Genomic DNA, 20,416 nt, shown 5'->3' on the forward strand with positions numbered 1-20,416 from the left:
AGGTCGACATCCAAGAGGATGTCAGATTTTGTGGTTACTGCCAGAATGGAGTTCCAATCAACTAATGCTTATGTCAACACCATAAGCTTGTATATAATTGTACAAACTCTCCTATGTTGTATGTCATTATTTTCATTGCTATGGCTATTTGGGTCCTTCTGATCCCCGAACGGGACCTACGTAGATGAGATGATGTCTTGAAGTAAGTTATCATATGCACAACCATTTTTGTTCTCTTCAAAACAATGTATCATACTAAAAAAATATGGATGGTTAAATATAGCATTCTGATGTGATCGAACGAAATGTGCGTGCGTGCGTGCGTGCGATGCTGCCACTTGTAGGCAACACACTCGAGATCAAGAGAGGGGGGGATCGAGGGAGGGAGAGAGGGCAGAGAGATCTTGAAGGTACATATTGGTAGGACAAACACGTTCTGAAATATAAATGGGATTTGGTGGCAAGTCACCATTATAGATGTTCCCAATCTAATGTGTTGTAGAAATGTTATTCCATAAATATGTCTTTAGCTCTTGATATTTTAGTATGTTTGTAAATTTATACATTCACATATCAGTCCGAGAAACATTTTTAGTTGGGGAAGGAAGAAAAGGAGAGCATTTTATATAGAGGTAAAAAAGAAGTCACCAACGCAGCCAGTTGCAATGCATGGGCGTTCTACTAGGAGCAGGGGATGTTCCATGCAATGTCAGATCAACTCTTAGGCCAGAAACCAACTGTGTGCACTTGAGGTAATGCAATCCGTCAGATATGTGTATTCATGTTTGTCAGTTAGGTTACACTAGGAGCAGGGGATGTTCTTCCGTGCTGGATCAATATGCGGATCCTGCCTATGAAGTCAATTTCAGTATATTCAGGACATAGCCGGTAGCTTAGCAATTTCCACATCTGAGTTTTTTTTTAAATAAAGTTATGCACAACATGTATAGCCTACATTATCCATACACAGATATACTTACATTTCATTATACAACATGTACATGTATGCCATTTTGCAAGAATAATTCCATCTTGTGTATATGAACAACAATTTGAGAAAGGCGCCAGTGGCTGCTACGTCCGACGGCTCAAGATTGCAGGCAGAGTGCTTTGTGCATTCTCTTTTGATTTGTCATCTACCAAGCAAACAACCATCATGTTTGTTACTCGGACAACCGGTGGCCATGGGGGGCCAAAGGCAAAGGTCGTGTTCCACGGTGTCCAATTCGCACAACAAGTGCGGTTGATTTTTAATTTGATATAGATGCAAATTTCATTTTTATTTTCGTTCCATAAAAAGGTAGGTTGATTTCTGGCACTAAGATAGGAAAGCGGTTGCTTCCCTTGTCCCTTGTTGTTGGCCTGCCACCGCGATGTCTATCATTGGCTCACTTAGAACACGGCGAAATAGATTTTGTGATAAGAGTGTGGGTTGAGAGTGAGGGGATGAGGATTGTGGTTGGTCTGTTGACTTACGACTGTTTGAGAGGAATATTTTTGATACTCTTCAAAATATGGTAAATTACATTTTATTAGAGAAGGCTGTGTAGCAACTTGCAAGAGTGAGCGTTTCATTTTTTACCAAGTCGTACAAATTTTTGGCTTCAATAGAAGCGTAAATTTATTGGTTGGTTGCTTCAAGAGTTAATAGCGGAGATGGTGACGTATCAGTTGCATGCCCAATAACGGATATCATACTTTATACTCTTATTTCGTGGTAATGCATGACGTTCAACTATATGTTACAACTGCCTTCTTGGCTCGAGGGGCGTCATGGGCAGCCCACGCCTTCGCCCCCCTTGATGGCGGTGGCGCATCAACATGAATACAGGGAGAGGGGATCGGGACAGAGAGCAATGTGGCTCCAGTGGAAGTACGGTGTAAAGGATGGATGGTGCTATGACGAACGTGAGAAAAGGAGAGGGCTCTAGAAACAAATGTTCCACTAGGGCGGGTAAACCAATGGGAAGGGGAGGGTATGATATGGAAAAAAGGAGTATGCATCATGGGGTGGGGTTTTTGTGTTGGAGATAACATGACGGATAGTCTGGACACTCACTTTTCTCCCCCACATATTGGCTGGATTTGGGGGAGCCCAAGCTGTCCAAACGGTTGGATTTCGGGGAGCTAATTGGGCATCCGTTTGATGTCTGAAGAGGGAATCTCAAACATACACATTATAGCTCGTAGCAACGCACGGGCATTCTACTAGTTTAAGGTAATTGGGCGGTTAATCCCGAATTCTTAGGTCACAGATGTGATAACACCTTATCCATCACGTTAACTGGTCCAGCAGATTAACTAGTTGTCGGGTCGATTAATTGGATAGAGGGAGAGAATTTTGTGGTTTAAAATTTTGGCCCATTCCCTCCTTTACTGTGTTAGGTTTACCTGGGCCCTCCCTTCTCACTCTCCCCTCCTCTCCCGTAGTAACCCTCATTTGTGGATGCTAGGAGCAATCGTCACCGCTCCCGTCTTCGAGTAGCTGTCGGCACCATCCGCCAAAGGTGCATGCACTCCTTAAGGATTCAAGCACTGCTACTTGTGAGCTGCGTTGGTATTTCCCTAAAGAGAGAGGATGATGCAGTATAGTAAAAATAAGTATTTCCCTCAATTATGAAACCAAGGTTATCAATCAACTAGAAAAATCAAGCAACGAGTCGTTAACAGCACCTGCACACAAACAACAAATACTTGCAACCCAACACGAACAAGGGGTTGTCAATCCCTTTACGGTTATAAGCAAGATTAAATTCTATAGTTTTTGATATATAGATCACACAAAAATACAAAACAAAAGAAATAAAAGAAAATTGCATCAAAGTATTTTTTATTTTAATATATGATAAAAGATAGACCCATGGGCCTGATAACCCACAAGTATAGGGGATCGTAACAATTTTCGAGGTAGAGTATTCAATCCAAATTTATAGATTCGACACAAGGGAGCCAAAGAATATTTGCAAGTATTAGCAGCTGAGTTGTCAATTCAACCACACCTGGAGATTAATTATCTGTAGCGACGTGATCAATAGCAAAGTATATGATAGTTTTGTAGCAATAGTAACGGTAACAATAGTAGTGACAGCAGCAATAGTAACGGTAACAATAATAGCAATAGTTTTGTAGCAAGTGCAACACTAACGATAGCAGTAGTAACTTAGTAAGAACAATATAAGATAAACTCGTAGGCATTGGATCGGTAATTTGTTGAATGATATTCATCATGTAACAGTCATAACCCAGGCCGATACGGCACTAGCTCCAGTTCATAAATATAATGTAAGGCATGTATGCCGTAAAAATTCATACGTGCTTATGGAAATAACTTGCATGACATCTTTTGTCCTACCCTCCCATGACAGTGGGGTTCAATTAAAAAACTAATGGATATTAAGGCCTCCTTTTAATAGAGAACCGGAACAAAACATTAACACACGGTGAATACATGAACTCCTCAAACTACGGTCATCACGGAAGTGGTCCTGACTATTGTCACTCCGGGGTTGTTGGATCGTAACACATAGTAGGTGACTATAATTTGCAAGATCGGATCTTGATATTAACCGAACCTCATGGCGAGATCCGATCCGTTGTTGCGGCCCGATTTTTCACGACACTCCACCACCAGCAGTAGCAACCTCTCGCCCGCGCACGTGATGTACACGAAGTAGAGGGTTTGAACCTGCGGCCCAGCACGAGAAAACCAATCTCGACGAAGGTACTCACGCGCAAAACAATTTTCACGAAGAGAAATCGCAAAACAGAGGTTTTCTAAAGATCCCTCTAAAACTTGATACAGGTTTCTACGCTGAAAAACACATCGTGTCTATTTCATATAAAAATAACCTGTCTTTACAATGACCATACGCTGGCTATTTATACTAGTATAGCCGACCCTACCATGGTTTGACCAACACGCTAGGCACACCTCTAATTCAAAGGAAAAACAAACTTGTTCTACCAAAAGATAACAACCGACTTGATTTAATCTAAGGAAACAAAAATAACGATGACTTGTTTGGTTGGTGGTGAGGCTTCTCGTGTAGTCTGTAGGTGGACCCCACCCGGTTGTTTCAAAGAAAGCAAATCTTGAATCTTCATGTACGTCACGAAGTACAATTCCTGATCGGGTGACCGTACATGATGGAACCTGTATTTGGTCAGGACTCTTTCCTGTATTGTAGCTACGTAATGGACTAATTTCTCATGCATGTACGTGACCTTGCTTATCTCTGGCGCATCAATGTTGCATGCAGATTCTTTTGTTTGCTCAATCCTAGCTCTACACATTATTGGTTGCATGCATACATAACTTGGTAACATCTGGCTAGCTCGTTCCTTGACATGCATAATCTTGCTCTCAACAGTACAATGCAAATTAGCAATCTGGCTCATAGTGTAGATGATAGGCAGGTACCTTGGTATATATGGTGCATACACATCCTTAGGATAAGGCGGAATAACAGTAACGCCAGTAGTGACAGAACACACGGTCGTATCAGATCTAGAACATGAATATAATGGTGATAATATAAATGGTTCAGATCTGAAATCATGGCACCCGGGTCCAAAGTGACAAGCATTAAGCATGGTAAAGTTATAACAACATCAACCTCAGAACATAGTAGATATTAGGGATCAAGCCCTAACAAAACTAACTAGATTACATGATGAATCTATCAACTCCTCACCGACCAACGAGCTTACGAAGGAATTACTCACTCCCGGTGGGGAGCATCATGGAATTGGCGATGGAGAAGGGTTGGTGATGATGAAGGACGAAGATTCCCCTCTCCGGAGCCCCAAACGGGCTCTAGATCTGGCCTCCCAACGAAGAACAAGAGGTGACTGATACGTCCATTTTGCATCATGTTTCTTTACTGTTATTTATGATGTTTTTATGCATAATAATGCTTTTTGAAGTAATTCTAATGCATTTTCTCTCATAATTTACAAGGTACACACAAAAGAGGGGGAACTCCGGTAGCTGGAAATCTGGATCTGAAAAAGCTACGTCAAGCTACCTATTCTACACTACTCCAAACAAGCCGAAACTTCACGGAGAAATTTTATGAAATATATGATGAATATTGGAGCAAATAAGTACCAGAGAGGGCCCACCAGGTGGGCACAACCCATCTGGGTGCGCCAGGGAGCCCAGTCGCGCCCTAGTGGGTTGTGCTCACTGAGGCCCACCTCCGGTGCCCGTCTTCTGGTATATAAGTCATTTTGACATAGAAAAAATAAGGAGAGGACTTTTGGTATGGAGCACCGTCGTTTCAAGGCGGAACTTGGGCATGAGCACTTTTGCCCTCCGGCAGAGCTATTCCGCCGGGGGAACTTCCCTCCCGGAGGGGGAAATCATCGTCCTCATCATCATCCAACAACTCTCTCATCTTGGGGAGGGCAATCTTCATCAACATATTTAACAACACCATCTCATCTCAAACCCTAGTTCATCCCTTGTGTTCAATCTTGTTACCGGAACTATAGATTGGTGTTTGTGGATGACTAGTAGTGTTGATCAGATCTTCTAGTTAATTACTATATGGTTTATTTGGTGGAAGATTATATGTTCATATCCAATATGCTACTTAATACCCCTCTGATCACTAGTGCAGAACCGGGCAATAGCACCGGTTCGTAAGGCCCTTTAGTGCTGGTTAGGTAACCGGCACTAAAGTTTGGGCACTAAAGCCCCCCCCCTTTAGTACCGGTTCAGCACGAACCGGTGCTAAAGGGCAACCACGTGGCACGAGCCAGCTCCGGGGGCCGGGAGCCCTTTAGTACCGGTTGGTAACACCAACCGGTACTAAAATGTTTGGGGGGTTTTTGGTTTTATGATTTCTTTTTCATTTAATTTTGTGTTTTCCATTTTAATTCTTTTTCGTTTGCTGGTATTTTACGATACTACACATTGTACACGTTATGCATATATATATATAAATAGAATTTCTAGTAGAACCAATCATATATATATATCGTCAATGTCTCACAAACCACCATATTAATTCACACATACACACATGTATAGCTATATACAATTTCTCCTACATATGCATGTTGCCTTTGGAGCCAGTGGCATTAGCCTGATTGGTGCCTTCGGAGCACGATGACAATTGGAAGTGGTTCATGACCTGGTCGATGGGGGCGGTAGCGGGTAATAGTATTCTCCCTTCGGATTTATGACCTGGTCGAGCAAAAATCCCGCTATTTCCTCTTGAAGTGCTTCTACGCGCTCCGTTTCTAGGAGCTTGTCCCGCACCTCTTTGAACTGTTAAGAAGGAGATCAATATGCATGTGTATTAGTTGTGTGACTAGATATCGATAATGGTGTAAAAATTGTGAATAGTGTTCTGACAAGCGTACCCATTCCTGTCTTTGAGATCTGCTCCTTTCGGACGCCATCATGCGAATGTTCTCGCAAACGCAGAATGCACACAGATCAGTCCCCTGCGCCTGCTTCAGGGCCTTTATTACGAGAATGGAATTTAATTTGATCAGATAATAATTAATCAAGTATGATAATTAAAGAGATGGCAGCTAGCTAGCTAGCTAGTACTACTTAATTACTTACCTTGGGTCGAAACCATTTCAGCTGTCGTTTCCATTCGCCTTCCGTGATGCTGATGAACCTTGCCCAAGCCCTGCCTGCCGACAAAGAAAATGAATAAAGGGGTTATTAAATAGTTCATATCATGAAATGACGAACTAAATAGGCCGATATATATAGTTAATAATGATTGAAATTACCTGTTGACTATCCCAAACAAGATGTTATAGTCACTATTTGCTTTGAGTAGCGAGTCCAGTATTTCAACTGTTCCGGCATCAACTTTAATGATACACAAGATCCAGTGAAATCTGCATGCACACACGTTTGCATGTCTTAATTAAGCGGGCATATGTAAGCAAAAACATGTAGCTAGTTAGTAGGCAAAAACAGAGAATTTGTAGTACAAGAAAGTGTGACTCACTGGAAGTTGTAAGGAAGTAGTATATCTTCATTGTATTTGAGGCGCTTCAAGAACTCTAGCATGCTGTCCTCTACCTGCTTTTCATGATGCTTGTTTATTTTCCATGTGTATTCATTAACGGTGTTTGGGTCAATGAACCCAATGCCATAGCGTCCACCTTTTCTCATTTCATACATCTTCATCCTGCATAATACCACAGAAAAGAATATAGTGAGGATAATTACAGGTAATGATTGATCAAAAGGATCACTACAGCTAGCTTGAGACTTAAATTACAGAAAGAAATCACTTACAGACAATAGCAACTGACGATAGATTTGTCGAGTGCGTCTCGATTGTATAACTGAAACAGTTCAGAATAATCAACGGTCACAGGTTTCTCATGGTAGTAATGATCCTTCTTGACTTGCACCATGAGGGACTCTCGATCGGATCTCTTGGTAATGTTCATGTACCATTCATGTAATTCATACATTCTTGTTGGGAGCTTCTTGACCTCTTCTGGCTTGACCAAAGGTTGACCCCGGGCATATTTCCATTTTATTTCCTCCTCTTTAAGCACAGGCATGTCCTCGATCTCGAGGAGTTGTCCAACAGTGATTTTGAGAGTTTCAGCCTGCATTATATGCTCTTGGGTTATTACCACATCGCCCACCTCGGGAACGTAAACTGTTTGGCCACAATAATATTGGGCGCGCGTACTGTCACGTGTTGTTGGCGGCACAATAAGCGGGGGGATCGATTGCGCCGCCTGTTCTCCCAGCTGGGCAACGGTTTTCCCGCATTTTTTGACAGCTGCTTGTTGTTTGCTCGAGCTCGAGCTCGCCTCCTTCTGTAGACGTTGTCGATGTAACTTCCTGATGTGGCGCTCATAGTCTGTGTCAACAGGCTTAGGAGCTGGTGGTTGAGCCATACGAATGAAGTGGTCAACTACTTCCACAGGCACTTTCTCCCTTGGCGGCGGTGGCGGTTTCGGTCCAAAATGGGCGTCGACTTCTGCCCGCACTATGGCATTGGTTTGCTCCTCGGTCCTGTCGTAAGCCCTCACAGGAAGAGGAGTAGTGAGGTTTGGACCATATTTATATCGCTTGCCTCCGCCTGTACTTCCTGTACTATGACCTCGACTGGTACCGCTACGCACCATAGCTGTGGGGTGTCTCTTCTACGATTGTTGAGGCGGCGGAGACGGCTGACGGGGCTGAGTTGGACGAGGAGGAGTGGCCTGAAGCTGTGCCGGACTTGGAGGAGGAGTGGCCTGAGGTTGTGCCGGACTTGGAGGAGGAGTGGACGTCTGACGCTGTGTCGGACTTGGAGGAGGAGTGGCCTGACACTTTGCCGGACTTGGAGGAGGAGGAGTGGCCTCACGCGTTGGTGGACTTGGAGCAGGAGTCTGCTGACTCGGTGGCGGACTTCGACGAGGAGTCGGGTGACGCGGTGTTGGTGGCCTTCGAAAGATGCAATCCTTTCTCTAGGATGACATCATGTATGGCCTCTCCCAATGTGTGCTCGTCGTCAACTCCAGGAATGTCAAGCTGTAGCTTCGAATATGGGTCCACCACCTCATCAACCAAGACACGAGCATAGCCCGCTGGAATCCGGTTGCAATGGAAGGTTGTCTCGGGGGAATTTGAAAAAGCAACGGCGTCCGCCACCTTCATGGATATGTTCTTCATTTTGAAGTGTAGCTCGCAGTTAGTGTTCTCCGTGATGTCATCCATGGGGTATCTATCCAGCACTACGTCGCCCGGGGCGGAACCCACGCTGCTTCTCGGCATGGATGGGGCGGTGATATCCAATGCTGGATCATCCGCTAGCTGCTGCAGCTGCTGAGACCCCCTTTGCTGGCTAAGTGAGTCGATCTGCTCCTGCTGCCGCTGGAATTTAACTGCCAATTCCGCTTGACTTGCTTCTAGGCCTTGAAGGCGTTCATAGTCCCGCTTCCTCTGCTCCTCCTCCATCTTCCTCTTCTTCTCCTCCGCAATCTTCTTTCTTGCACGGGTTCTGTAGTCGGCGTTCCAGTCTGAAAACCCCTCATACCACGGAATAGCGCCCTTGCCTCGTGTTCTTCCCGGGTGTTCAGGATTTCCCAGGGCACGCGTAAGCTCGTCGTTCTCTCTGTTGGGCTGGAACACCCCCGATCGAGCCTCTTCTATTGCAACAAGTATCGCATCGTCGGCTCCGTTCAGACATGCCTTCGCCGAAACATTGCCTGTCTTCGGGTCCAACTCCCCCCCATGCGCATAGAACCAAGTCCTGCACCTGGGGGGCCAGCTCTTAGTAACCGGAGTGACACTTGCATCCTCCATCTCTTTCTCAGACTTATCCCAACTTAGGCATTGCCACCGCGTAGCCACCTGGCCCTAGCTTATAGAACTTATCCTTTTTTCGGCATTCTTCTTGTTTATTCTCGACCGTTCCTTAGCTAATTCTGAATCCTTGAATTTCACGAAATCGTCCCAATGAGCACTTTGATTCTCTAGTATCCCCTCGAATACTAGAGTCTTCCTTCCTCCCTTGACGTACTTCTCCCACGTCATTCTCTTGTGGTTCTTGAATGCAACCACCATCTTCCTAAAAGCAGCGTCCTTGACTTTCCGCACATCTGCTTCTGTGAGATTATCTGGTAGGGTGAAATGTTCCATGAGAGTATCCCAAAGCAGTTTTTTTTATTCTCGTCGACAAAAGTAACATCTGGACGTGGATTTGCTGGCTTTCTCCATTCTTGAAGGGAGATCGGGAGTTGGTCCTTCACAAGAACTCCGCACTGACGAACGAACTTGTCCGCAATCTTCTTAGGCGCTAATGGTTCGCCATTAGGTTTGAATGCCTCGATATTGTACTTTACGCCCTCCTTCAACTTTTTGTTCGAGCCTCGTTTCGTCCTTTTGCCTGAAGATTTGCTCGATCCGGATGGCTGAAAGAAGAAAGATCGATTCGTTAATATATCTTCAACTCATTTAAAACATGCGATGATCACCAGATTCCTGCTTATATAAATATATATACCTCGCCGGTGTTTGTTGTTTCAGGATCAACATGTTCTTCGTCGTAGTTCATGACTTCATCAGTTCGGTCGTCGCGATCGAATATCATATCACCCTCTCCGGTGTTGTTTAGAAATTCGGAGCCGTCAAAATCTTCTTCATTCTGATCATCATCTGGCCCGCGTATGATATCGAACATGGTCTGTTCTCTCTCTCTGTCGGTATTGTCCGCCATAGCTTTTATTTAACTATGCCAAAAGAAATATAAAACAATTTAGTATAATCTCGAATAATAGATATAATCTCGAATAGATCGTCTCGAATAATAGATATAATCTCGAATACATCGTCTCGAATAATAGATTTAATCTCGAATACATCGTCTCGAATAATATATAATATTGAATAGTACATCACTGGCTCATAGTATCCCCTCCTCTAACACAACCATGTAGCGATGGACGTGCTCGTCCTCCTCCCTGACACGACGACGTACCACCTCCGGCGGGGTCGGCTCCCTCCGCACCGAAACTGGCCCACGCGAACGCCACCAAACGAGATCAGGATCAACGACGGGACCCGGGGCCGGGTTCCTCATCAAGCAGTCTACTACAACAGCTGAATGCTTAATTAACAATTCACTTTGTTTTACATCAGTTCAAGCCATTAAGGATTTTTATCGCAATTCGGGGACAATCGAAGAGAACATTACATTGCTAGGCTATGATGAGAAGCCTATGGATTTCGACAACAGTGAAATGAAGTTCTTCAAGTGCTCGTACAAAGTTGGGCCCATCAAATTCAACAGGTTTATCAAGAGGGGTGTTACAAGTTCGAAGGATTGGGCTTCAGACTACCATTTTGTCAGAGCTTTGGCACATCCTGCTGCTATCCAAGTTGAAAATTACGTCAATTCAGAGTGTGTGATCATCTCTGAAGTGGATGGGTCCTTCAGCAAATGGTTGAACAAAAGGAAACCCATTGAACTGTTCGCTGATGGCACCATGCTGCCCATCCTCAGAAATATGACCATGTACGTTTTGCTTTACACTCTGCAACATATGCCCTCTGTTTTTTCACACAGTTTTTAACTTTCTTCTTGTTGTCCTATGTAGCCAACTTGCAAGTCTGGTGAAAAGTATTCTTGCTAAGGAAGTATCCCCGAGGTATCGTTGCAAAGGAAGAATTCTCAATGAAAGAGCTATACGTCAAGCTGCTTCCTGATAAGACACCAAAGCTACAGGTGCTGATACTTAAGGGTAAGTGTCTTCTTACAACAGAAAACCCCTATACGCATGGATGTTTGGCACCTGAGCTCTCATGAAACAGTTTACTCATGTGCACCTTGTTATGAAAAGTCGTGGATTTATGTTTGAAACAACTCTAAGATGTACACCTGAATATTTTGTGCTACGCAAAATAATTAAATCGGTGCAACCTGAACGATGGATAGTATGCTTGCTATTCAAAACATGCGCATTTTGCTCTTTTTGTTAGGACACATATGGTCATTTTGATACTAGGCTCTGTAACAAAGCTTTTCTGACATTGGCCTTTTGTAGGATGCATATAGTCATGTTTTAGCACCAAATTGTGTACAGGTACATTTTGTAGTATTGCCACAGCCCATGTTTTTTTACAGTTCCTGCACAGTTCTTATAGCGGAAAAGGTGTGGGGGAATTATTGGAGTAGATCCAAATAGGTGCAGATGTGCATTTTCCATGTGCAAGTACTATATGCACTTGCATTGGGTTTGTACAGCTAAATGCTGTCCTGTGCAGAGGAAGACAAGGATGAACATATAATAAAACTGTATACATTTGCACAAAAATTGGTAATGTGCATATAATACCCAAATATTTTGATGAGTGAATTTTTGTTACGATGCAAAAGAAAAGAAAACTCATGTGGGTGCAGGGTTTGTTCAAGTGCCCTTTTATAAAGTTATATTATACAATGATACTACAAGTACTAGCAAATTTCATTTTTGCTTTATTTTCTTGGTTTATCATAGTTGAAGACGTCAGCATTCCGGCTCATGCGGTGCGGGCTTGGGCAAGTGTAAGGAAGATTGTTACAGAGTGCTTTGAATGCCACGGTGTCACTCCAAGCAAGGGCAGTGAAGACTTCATATCATGTATTGGGATTCTGACAGAAAACACCCAAGCTCTTTTGGAGGGCCACCCGGATCAGTGGGACAATCCGAAGAAAGGCGAGTTTCTCATGGAATCCTATGCGTACTCCCAGCAAGTGTCCGGTAGGATCAACAGGTCGGGATTGACGTGGCCTCTGGAAGCAGGCGGACAAACTCCGTGGCTGCTGTCGCAGTTAATTCGTCGGAGTCAAGAGAAGAAGGTGACTTACGACAAGGACTTTCCGAATGACTATGTGAAACTATGCAGGCACAGCTACAAGCACTTCAACAAACTGCCAAACTATATTAAGGTGCGCAATTCAAATTGTATTCATGTGTCCGCGCCTCTGTATTCATTTAAACTGAAGTATTTACAATGTTAACTATACTATCCAAATGGTGAACAAAGTCCTCTTTAAGTTGAAGTAGGAGCTTGAGTGACAAGATTAAATATTAATAATTCAGTTGATTGTTGTTTTGTTGCAGCAAAGGCTTGGAGGGAATACGGATGGACTCATCCGTCAGATCGAAAAGTGGTCACCTGGTATCTGGCATATCCTCTATGTGGCACTTCACGAGCCCTATAAGTAGAAGTTGCCTTACTCACGAGGTCTTGAAACTGTTATTGTGTGAAAAAAGTCCATTTTACTACCCTGAATAAAGTGGGTGGTTCACTTTACCCCTTGATCTATTTTTCCGCTTCTTTTACCCGCAAACAAACCCAAACCGGACAAAACACCCCCCGGCTGGTTTTTCTCCACCCGCTGCTGATGTGGCACTAGTCAACGGCGGTTTTGACCTGGGTGGGGCCCCCTTGTCAGGTCTCTCTCTCTCACACACACACACACCAATCGAACGGCAGGCGGCGGTCGTCACCGGCGATTGTGAGCGGCGGGGAGCACATCCTCGCGACGGCGAGAGCCACGGCCACACCGAGCTCCCACAGCGCGAGCGCCTGCTAGGCCCCGCTGAGGCAGACGGCGCGGGAGGACGGCCCGAGGAGACCGTCGGCGAGGTGCCGCCCGAGCACCTCGGCGTGGAAATCCACCACCACGCGCCACTCGCGGCTGCGCCACGCCTCCGGCGACCCCGCGACCTGGGCGTGGGTCCTCCTCCCGACGAACGCGGTGATAGGGAGCTCGGCTCCGCACCCCCTCCCTGGTCGTGCCCCTCCGTCGCCCTCGCGTGTGCGTCACCATGCCCGCCTGCTGCCGCTCGTGCGTGCCCGTTGCTGCCGCTACTGTCACTGACCGCTGCCGTCTCTGCTCTAGCCGCTGTTGTTGACTCCTTCATGGATTTGTTCTTCATTTTGAAGTGTAGCTCGCAGTTAGTGTTCTCCGTGATGTCATCCATGGGGTATCTATCCAGCACTGCGTCGCCCGGGGCGGAACCCACGCTGCTTCTCGGCATGGATGGGGCGGTGCTATCCAATGCTGGATCATCCGCTAGCTGCTGCAGCTGCTGAGACCCCCTTTGCTGGCTAAGTGAGTCGATCTGCTCCTGCTGCCGCTGGAATTTAACTGCCAATTCCGCTTGACTTGCTTCTAGGCCTTGAAGGCGTTCATAGTCCCGCTTCCTCTGCTCCTCCTCCATCTTCCTCTTCTTCTCCTCCGCAATCTTCTTTCTTGCACGAGTTCTGTAGTCGGCGTTCCAGTCTGAAAACCCCTCATACCACGGAATAGCGCCCTTGCCTCGTGTTCTTCCCGGGTGTTCAGGATTTCCCAGGGCACGCGTAAGCTCGTCGTTCTCTCTGTTGGGCTGGAACACCCCCGATCGAGCCTCTTCTATTGCAACAAGTATCGCATCGTCGGCTCCGTTCAGACATGCCTTCGCCGAAACATTGCCTGTCTTCGGGTCCAACTCCCCCCCATGCGCATAGAACCAAGTCCTGCACCTGGGGGGCCAGCTCTTAGTAACCGGAGTGACACTTGCATCCTCCATCTCTTTCTCAGACTTATCCCACTTAGGCATTGCCACCGCGTAGCCACCTGGCCCCAGCTTATGGAACTTATCCTTTTTTTCGGCATTCTTCTTGTTTATTCTCGACCGTTCCTTAGCTAATTCTGAATCCTTGAATTTCACGAAATCTTCCCAATGAGCACTTTGATTCTCTAGTATCCCCTCGAATACTGGAGTCTTCCTTCCTCCCTTGACGTACTTCTCCCACGTCGTTCTCTTGTGGTTCTTGAATGCAACCGCCATCTTCCTAAAAGCAGCGTCCTTGACTTTCTGCACATCTGCTTCTGTGAAATGATCTGGTAGGGTGAAATGTTCCATGAGAGTATCCCAAAAGCAGTTTTTTTGATTCTCGTCGACAAAAGTAACATTTGGACGTGGCTTTGCTGGCTTTCTCCATTCTTGAAGGGAGATTGGGAGTTGGTCCTTCACAAGAACTCCGCACTGACGAACGAACTTGTCCGCAATCTTCTTAGGCGCTAATGGTTCGCCATTAGGTTTGAATGCCTCGATATTGTACTTTACGCCCTCCTTCAAATTTTTGTTCGGGCCTCGTTTCGTCCTTTTGCCTGAAGATTTGCTCGATTCGGATGGCTGAAAGAAGAAAGATCGATTCATTAATATATCTTCAACTCATTTAAAACATGCGATGATCACCAGATTCCTGCTTATATAAATATATATACCTCGCCGGTGTTTGTTGTTTCAGGATCAACATGTTCTTCGTCGTAGTTCATGACTTCATCAGTTCGGTCGTCGCGATCGAATATCATATCACCCTCTCCGGTGTTGTTTAGAAATTCGGAGCCGTCAAAATCTTCTTCATTCTGATCATCATCTGGCCCGCGTATGATATCGAACATGGTCTGTTCTCTCTCTCTGTCGGTATTGTCCGCCATAGCTTTTATTTAACTATGCCAAAAGAAATATAAAACAATTTAGTATAATCTCGAATAATAGATATAATCTCGAATAGATCGTCTCGAATAATAGATATAATCTCGAATACATCGTCTCGAATAATAGATTTAATCTCGAATACATCGTCTTGAATAATATATAATATTGAATAGTACATCACTGGCTCATAGCTGAAGTGCGGCGCGGGCGGTGGACACCCAAAGAGAAGGAACCCTCACAGGATCATAGCTGAAGTGAGATCCCTGAAGAAACTGCCAGGTATTGGAGAACCTGCCGCCCTCTAACACAACCATGTAGCGATGGACGTGCTCGTCCTCCTCCCTGACACGACGACGTACCACCTCCGGCGGGGCCGGCTCCCTCCGCACCGAAACTGGCCCACGCGAACGCCACCAAACGAGATCAGGATCGACGACGGGACCCGGGGCCGGGTTCCTCATCAAGCGGCGCGCCCCTCCAGGCAGCACCTCCCAGTGCCAGCCCGGCGGAGCCCAGTCCCGGACATGGGTCAGCTGGACATCGTCGCAGACGTGTTGACGGCGAGGATGCGGGCCGGGCATCGTCGACAACAAATACTAGCTATATGCCCGCAAAAAGTAACATTTTTTTAATGATTGGATTTTGATAACTAAAATTTCTAACATTTCTATAACATTTCTAACAATGCTATATATAACTAACATTTCTATAACATTTGTAATATTTCTATAACTAAAAAAAGAAAATTTTCTAACTTTTTTATAACTATTTCTATAACTAAAAAACAGAAAAATTTCTAACAATTCTAACTTTTTTATAACTATTTCTATAACTAAAAAACAGAAAAAAATTTAACAATTCTAACATTTCTAACTATTCTAACAATTCTAACAATTCTAACATTTCTAACTATTTCTAAAAAACAGAAAAATGTCTAACAATTTCTAAAAAACAGAAAAATCTATAACTAAAAATGTATGTGTGTGTGTGTGCGTGCTCACCGGCCGGTGAGGCGAGTGGCGACGGGGGGCGCGCGGCGACGGGGACGGCGACGGGCGCGGTGACGACGGGGCGGCGACGACGGGGACGGGGACGTACGGGCCGGGGCGGCGACGACGACGGGGACGGTGACGACGCGGCCGGGACGGGGCGGCAGTGACGACGGGGATGGGACGACAGGGCAGCGACGACGGGGACGGGGCGGCGACGGGGGCGGCGACGGGCCGGGGCGGCGACGAGGGATATGGAGACGGCGGGGGCGGCGGGCGACGGTGCAGAGGAGAAGAAGCAGAGGGAGAGATGAGAAACTGACGAAATTTTGAAGTGTTTTTTCTTATATAGAACCCACCTTTAGTACCGGTTGGAGCCACCAACCGGTACTAAAGGTCTTTTTTGGCTAGCCCAAGCGGCGGGAAGCGACCCCCTTTAGTACCGGTTGGTGGCTCCAACCGGTACTAAAGGCCCCCCCTTTAGTATCGGTTGGTGCCACGACCCGGTACTAAAGGGTGTGCGCTGCCAGGCGAGGGGCACAAAAGTTTAGTCCCACCTCGCTAGTCGAGGGGCACCTGCTTATAAGTCCCGCCGTCGCTGCTGTCTCGAGCTCCTCTCTTAAGCAGGCCTTCTGGGCCTACCTCTTCTGCGATGCCCTGTTGGGCCTACTGGGCTAGCGGGCCTGCATCCTGGCCCAACTTGAATTTGGGTTTCTAGTCATATGCAGGCCGCTGTGGCCCAGTAGGTGGGCTTTTTTTTCTTATTTTTTGCTTTATTTATTTTCGTGAATAACTTAACTTTGAAAATAGATTTTTCAGTGATTCTTTTTTCTTATGTTTAATATTAGTGTGTTTTATCATTATATTCAATTTGATAATGCTTAGGTTATTTTAAAAATGAAATGCCTTTGTAACGGATGAGTTTTCGTCCGAAACCCTGATACTTCGAAACAGATTGTCCATTTTGTACACGAAGTACATCCAGTTTTTGCGGTAACCCTCTCTACTTTTTTGCACATACTATGTGGGTGAAATTATGATACCATGCCAACTTTCAACCTTTTCTGAGTTTATTTGAAATGCTTTTCAATTTCAGGGTCATTTAGCTGAAAAAATCAGTAAATGCATGAAAGAATTTGCTTGCACATAAAATTTCTTCGCGTTTCAAATGCCAAAACACATAACTAGCTACCCTAACTATTACAGAGATTCCCTCCTGGGTGTGAAACACAGAAGAAAGTGATGATAGTTAAGCCGATCACATCGCAGATCTTTGGGTGTGAAACTTTTTCTTCGCGTGTGTCCCTTTGCGTCGTAGCCATGGAAAATCTTCATCATTTAACGGGATGCTCGGGTCAATATTCACTGTGAATGGAGCAATTTCATCAAACTTTTCATAATCTTCTGACTTGTCTGTCTTGTCATCCACTCCCACGATGTTTCTCTTCCCAGAAAGAACTATGTGCCGCTTTGGCTCATCGTACGATGCATTTGCTTCCTTATCTTTTCTTTTTCTTGGCTTGGTAGACATGTCCTTCACATAGAAAACCTGTGCCACATCATTGGCTAGGACGAATGGTTCGTCTGCATACGCAAGATTGTTGAGATCCACTGTTGTCATTCCGTACTGCGGGTCTTCCGTTACCCCGCCTCGTGTCATATTGACCCATTTGCACCGAAACAAAGGGACCTTCAAACCACGTCGATAGTCAAGTTCCCATATGTCCTGTATATAACCATAATATGTTTCCTTTCCCGTCTTGGTTTCTGCATCAAAGCGGACACCACTGTTTTGGTTGGTGCTCTTCTTATCTTGGACGATCGTGTAAAATGTATTACCATTTATCTCATACCCTTTGAAAGTCATTATATTCGAAGATGGTAACTGGGACAGCAAGTACAGGTCATCTGCAATAGAGGTGTCATGCATGGTACGTGCTTGCAACCAGCTGGCGAAACTCCTGGTTTGTTCACGTGTAATCCAATCATCAGACCGCTCCGGGTGTTTGGAGCGTAGCAAATTCTTGTGTTCATCCATATACGGAGCCACCAAGGCGGAATTCTGTAGAACTGTGTAGTGTGCTTCAGTGAGAGAATGTCCGTCCATACATATTATTTGTTCCCCTCCTAGCGTGCCTTTTCCATCCAGTCTGCCCTTATGCCGCGATTCAGGAACACCAATCGGCTTAAGGTCAGGAATAAAGTCAATACAAAACTCAATGACCTCCTCATTTTGACGGCCCTTGGAGATGCTTCCTTCTGGCCTAGCACGGTTATGAACATATTTCTTTAAGACTCCCATGAACCTCTCAAAGGGGAACATATTGTGTAGAAATACAGGACCCAAAACGTTAATCTCTTCACATAGGTGAACTAGGACGTGTGTCATGATGTTGAAGAAGGATGGTGGGAACACCAACTCGAAACTGACAAGACATTGCACCAAATCATTCTGTAACCTTGGTATGATTTCTGGATCGATTACCTTCTGAGAGATTGCATTGAGAAATGCACATAGCTTCACAATGGCTAATCGAACGTTTTCCGGTAGAAGCCCCCTCAATGCAACCGGAAGCAGTTGCGTCATAATCACGTGGCACTCATGAGACTTTAGGTTCTGGAACTTTTTCTCTGCCATGTTTATTATTCCCTTTATATTCGACGAGAAGCCAGACGGTACCTTAATACTGAGCAGGCATTCAAAGAAGATTTCCTTCTCTTCTTTGGTAAGAGCGTAGCTTGCATGACCCTGATGTATGCCGTATTTTCCGTGCATACGTTGCTAGTCCTCCCGTGCCTCAGGTGTATCTTTTGTCTTTCCATACACGCCCAAGAAGCCAAGCAGGGTCACACAAAGATTCTTTGTCACGTGCATCACGTCGATTGCGGAGCGGACCTCGAGGTCTTTCCAATAGGGCAGGTCCCAAAATATAGATTTCTTCTTCCACATGGGTGCGCGTCCGTCAGCGTCATTCGGAACTGGTTGTCCACCAGGACCCTTTCCAAAGACCACCTTCAAATCCTTGACCATATCATGTACATCAGCACCAGTACGGTGGCGAGGCTTCGTCCGGTGATCCGCCTCACCTTTGAAATGCTTGCCTTTCTTTCTTACGGGATGCCTGCTCGAAAGAAATCGACGATGTCCCAGGTACACATTCTTATTAGCCAAATATATACTGTCGGTATCGTCCAAACAGTGCGTGCATGCGCGGTATCCCTTGTTTGTCTGTCCTGAAAGGTTACTGAGAGGAGGCCAATCATTGATGGTCACGAACAGCAACGCCTTTAGGTCAAATTCTTCCCCCATGTGCTCATCCCACGCACGTACACCTGTTCCATTCCACAGTTGTAAGAGTTCTTCAACTAATGGCCTTAGGTACACATCAATGTCGTTGCCGGGTTGCTTAGGGCCTTGGATGAGCACTGGCATCATAATGAACTTCCGCTTCATGCACAACCAAGGAGGAAGGTTATACAAACATAGAGTCACAGGCCAGGTGCTATGGTTGCTGCTTTGCTCCCCAAAAGGATTAATGCCATCTGCGCTTAGACCAAACCATACGCTCCTTGCGTCATCTGCAAACTCCTTCCCGTACTTTCTTTCGATCTTTCTCCACTGCGACCCGTCAGCGGGTACTCTCAACTTTCGTCTTTCTTACGGTCTTCTCTATGCCATCGCATCGCCTTGGCATGCTCTTTGTTTTGGAACAAACGTTTCAACCGTGGTATTATAGGAGCATACCACATCACCTTGGCAGGAATCTTCTTCCTGGGGCGCCGGCCCTCGACATCACCAGGGTCATCGCGGCTGATCTTATAGCGCAATGCACCACATACCGGGCAAGCGTTCAAATCCTCGTACTCACCGCGGTAGAGGATGCAATCATTAGGGCATGCATGTATCTTCTGCACCTCTAACCCTAGAGGGCAGACAACCTTCTTTTCTTCGTACGTACTCTCGGGCAATTCGTTGTCCTTTGGAAGCATATCCTTTATCATTACCAGCAACTTTCCAAATCCCTTGTCAGATACACCATTCTCTGCCTTCCATTGCAGCAATTACAGTGTGGTGCCCAGCTTTTTCTTGTCACCTACGCAATTCGGGTACAACAATTTTTTGTGATCCTCTAACATGCGCTGCAACTTCTTCTTCTCCAAATCACTTGCGCAGTTTCTCTTTGCATCGGCAATGGCCCGACCTAGATCATCAACGGGCTCATCTGATGCCTCTTCTTCAGCTTCTTCCCGCATTGCCAGCTCAGCTTCTTCCCGCATTACCGGCTCAGCTTCTTCCCCCATTGTTGTATCATCGTATTCAGGGAACCCATGGCCAGGATAGCTGTCGTCGTCCTCTTCTTCTGTTGGGGAACGCAGTAATTTCAAAAAAATTCCTACGCACACGCAAGATCATGGTGATGCATAGCAACGAGAGGGGAGAGTGTTGTCTACGTACCCTCGTAGACCGCAAC

General features: G+C 45.6%; 1 protein-coding gene across 1 annotated transcript; it reads left to right on the forward strand.

Annotated features, from left to right (window-relative positions):
- Nucleotides 1–10,626: 10,626 nt before the first annotated feature.
- LOC125519102 lies at nt 10,627–11,217 on the forward strand. Its single transcript, XM_048683984.1, has 2 exons — nt 10,627–10,997; nt 11,080–11,217. Exons 1-2 carry the CDS (start codon nt 10,702–10,704, stop codon nt 11,186–11,188), a joined length of 405 nt encoding a protein of 134 aa, XP_048539941.1. The 5' UTR covers nt 10,627–10,701; the 3' UTR covers nt 11,189–11,217.
- The last annotated feature ends 9,199 nt before the right edge of the window (nt 11,218–20,416 follow it).

The sequence above is a fragment of the Triticum urartu genome, chromosome 7 (genome assembly GCF_003073215.2).
Source record: "Triticum urartu cultivar G1812 chromosome 7, Tu2.1, whole genome shotgun sequence".
NCBI classification, from domain to species: Eukaryota; Viridiplantae; Streptophyta; class Magnoliopsida; order Poales; family Poaceae; genus Triticum; species Triticum urartu.